Source organism: Zosterops lateralis (genome assembly GCF_965231275.1).
Source record: "Zosterops lateralis genome assembly, chromosome: 23".
NCBI classification, from domain to species: domain Eukaryota; kingdom Metazoa; phylum Chordata; class Aves; order Passeriformes; family Zosteropidae; genus Zosterops; species Zosterops lateralis.
In genome coordinates this window covers 2,259,695-2,261,522 of record NC_139783.1, presented here as the reverse complement: position 1 = coordinate 2,261,522, position 1,828 = coordinate 2,259,695, and the positions used below count along the sequence as shown (strand labels likewise).

Here is a 1,828-nt window from a genome sequence, read left to right as displayed (position 1 = left end):
ATCACTTTTCCAGCCTCCTCAGGGTTGCTCTGACATTGCCATCAGAGCCTGCAGAGCCAGAGTTTCCTCTGAGCAGTGCCTGAGCTGGGAGGGCTCTGCAGGGCAGAGCTGAGCCCCCAGGGCTGGGCTGGGCTCTGGCAGCACTGGCAGGGCCCAGCCCTGGGACCAGGGAAGCAGCTGCAGGCAGGGACAGCTCCAGGCAGCAGAGCCCTGGGCAGGCAGTGGGGGGAAAGTGCCACCAAGCTGTGCTGGGATATGCAAAGTCCTCTCCAAACTGAACTATTCCATGATTATTCTTTTTACAGGTCTCCATGCCAAGACACAGCAAATGTCCAACAGCAGCTCCATCAGCCACTTCCTCCTGCTGGCATTGGCAGACACGAGGCAGCTGCAGCTCCTGCACTTCTGCCTCTTCCTGGGCATCTCCCTGGCTGCCCTCCTGGCCAACAGCCTCGTCATCAGCGCTGCAGCCTGCGGCCACCACCTGCACAGCCCCATGTTCTTCTTCCTGCTCCACCTGGCCCTCAGTGACCTGGGCTCCATCTGCACCACTGTCCCCAAAGCCATGCACAATTCCCTCTGGGACACCAGGAACATCTCCTACACAGGATGTGCTGCTCAGCTCTTTTCCTTTATGTTTTTCATGTCAGCAGAATATTTCCTGCTGACCATCATGTGCTACGACCGCTACGTGTCCATCTGCAAACCCCTGCACTACGGGACCCTCCTGGGCAGCAGAGCTTGTGCCCACATGGCAGCAGCTGCCTGGGTCAGTGCCTTTCTCAATGCTCTCCTGCACACAGCCAATACATTTTCCCTGCCCCTGTGCAAGGGCAATGCCCTGGGCCAGTTCTTCTGTGAAATCCCCCAGATCCTCAAGCTCTCCTGCTCACACTCCAACCTCAGGGAACTTGGGCTACTTGCTGTTAGTGCCTGTTCGGTATTTGGTTGTTTTGTGTTCATTGTTTTTTCCTATGTGCAGATCTTCAGGGCTGTGCTGAGGATCCCTTCTGAGCAGGGACGGCACAAAGCCTTTTCCATCTGCCTCCCTCACCTGGCCGTGGTCTCCTTGTTCCTCAGCACTGGCACATTTGCTCACCTGAAGCCCACCTCCAACTCTTCCCCATCCCTGGATCTGGCCCTGTCAGTTCTGTACTCAGTGGTGACTCCAGCCCTGAACCCCCTCATCTACAGCCTGAGGAACCAGGAGCTCAAGGATGCAGTGTGGAGACTGATGACTGGATGGTTTTGGAAACATTGAACTGCTGGCCAATTTCAGCAAATCACTTGTAATAAAGTCATCTTTATTAGTTCCTGTTGGTTTGGTTACAGATTTTTTCTCTGTGTTTTGCTTTTTTCATGTTGTCAACAAAGGTATATAATGGTTTTTCCATTTCTCATTTTGTTTCACTCCACCTCCCCTGTGACCACAGACTGTCATTGAGGGGCTGCACTCTTGGTGGCTTTAAAGGAACTCAAGGATCTCCTGGGCAAGTTTTCAGCAGAGATGCCCCTTTTGTTCCCTTCTGTGCAGCTGCAGCAGCAATGTCTGTGTGCAGAGCTGGGGGCAGATCAGGGCTGGCACAGCAGCTGTGCCCAGGAGCAGCAGCCCTTGGTGCTGCCAGTGCTGCTGCCGTGGCCCTGCCCCGCTGCCCTCCTGGCCCTGGTGTTGCTGTAGGGCCTGAGGGCTCTCGGGGCCGGGCACAGGGCTGGGGGTGGCAGTGCCGGGGCTGCAGCAGGGGCAGGCCATGGGCACTGCTGGGGCAGCGCTGACGCCTCAGGGCAGGGCCTGGGGGCTCCAGGCTCCTTGCCCAGGCTCTCTCCAGAA

General features: G+C 56.7%; 1 protein-coding gene across 1 annotated transcript; it reads left to right on the top strand.

The window, feature by feature from the left end:
• Window positions 1–328: 328 nt before the first annotated feature.
• LOC310918473 (olfactory receptor 14J1-like) lies at window positions 329–1,261 on the top strand (the record flags this gene model as incomplete). Its single annotated transcript, XM_083877330.1, has 1 exon — window positions 329–1,261. The coding sequence occupies one exon, from the start codon at window positions 329–331 to the stop codon at window positions 1,259–1,261; it is 933 nt and encodes a 310-aa protein (XP_083733456.1).
• Between the last annotated feature and the right edge of the window lie 567 nt (window positions 1,262–1,828).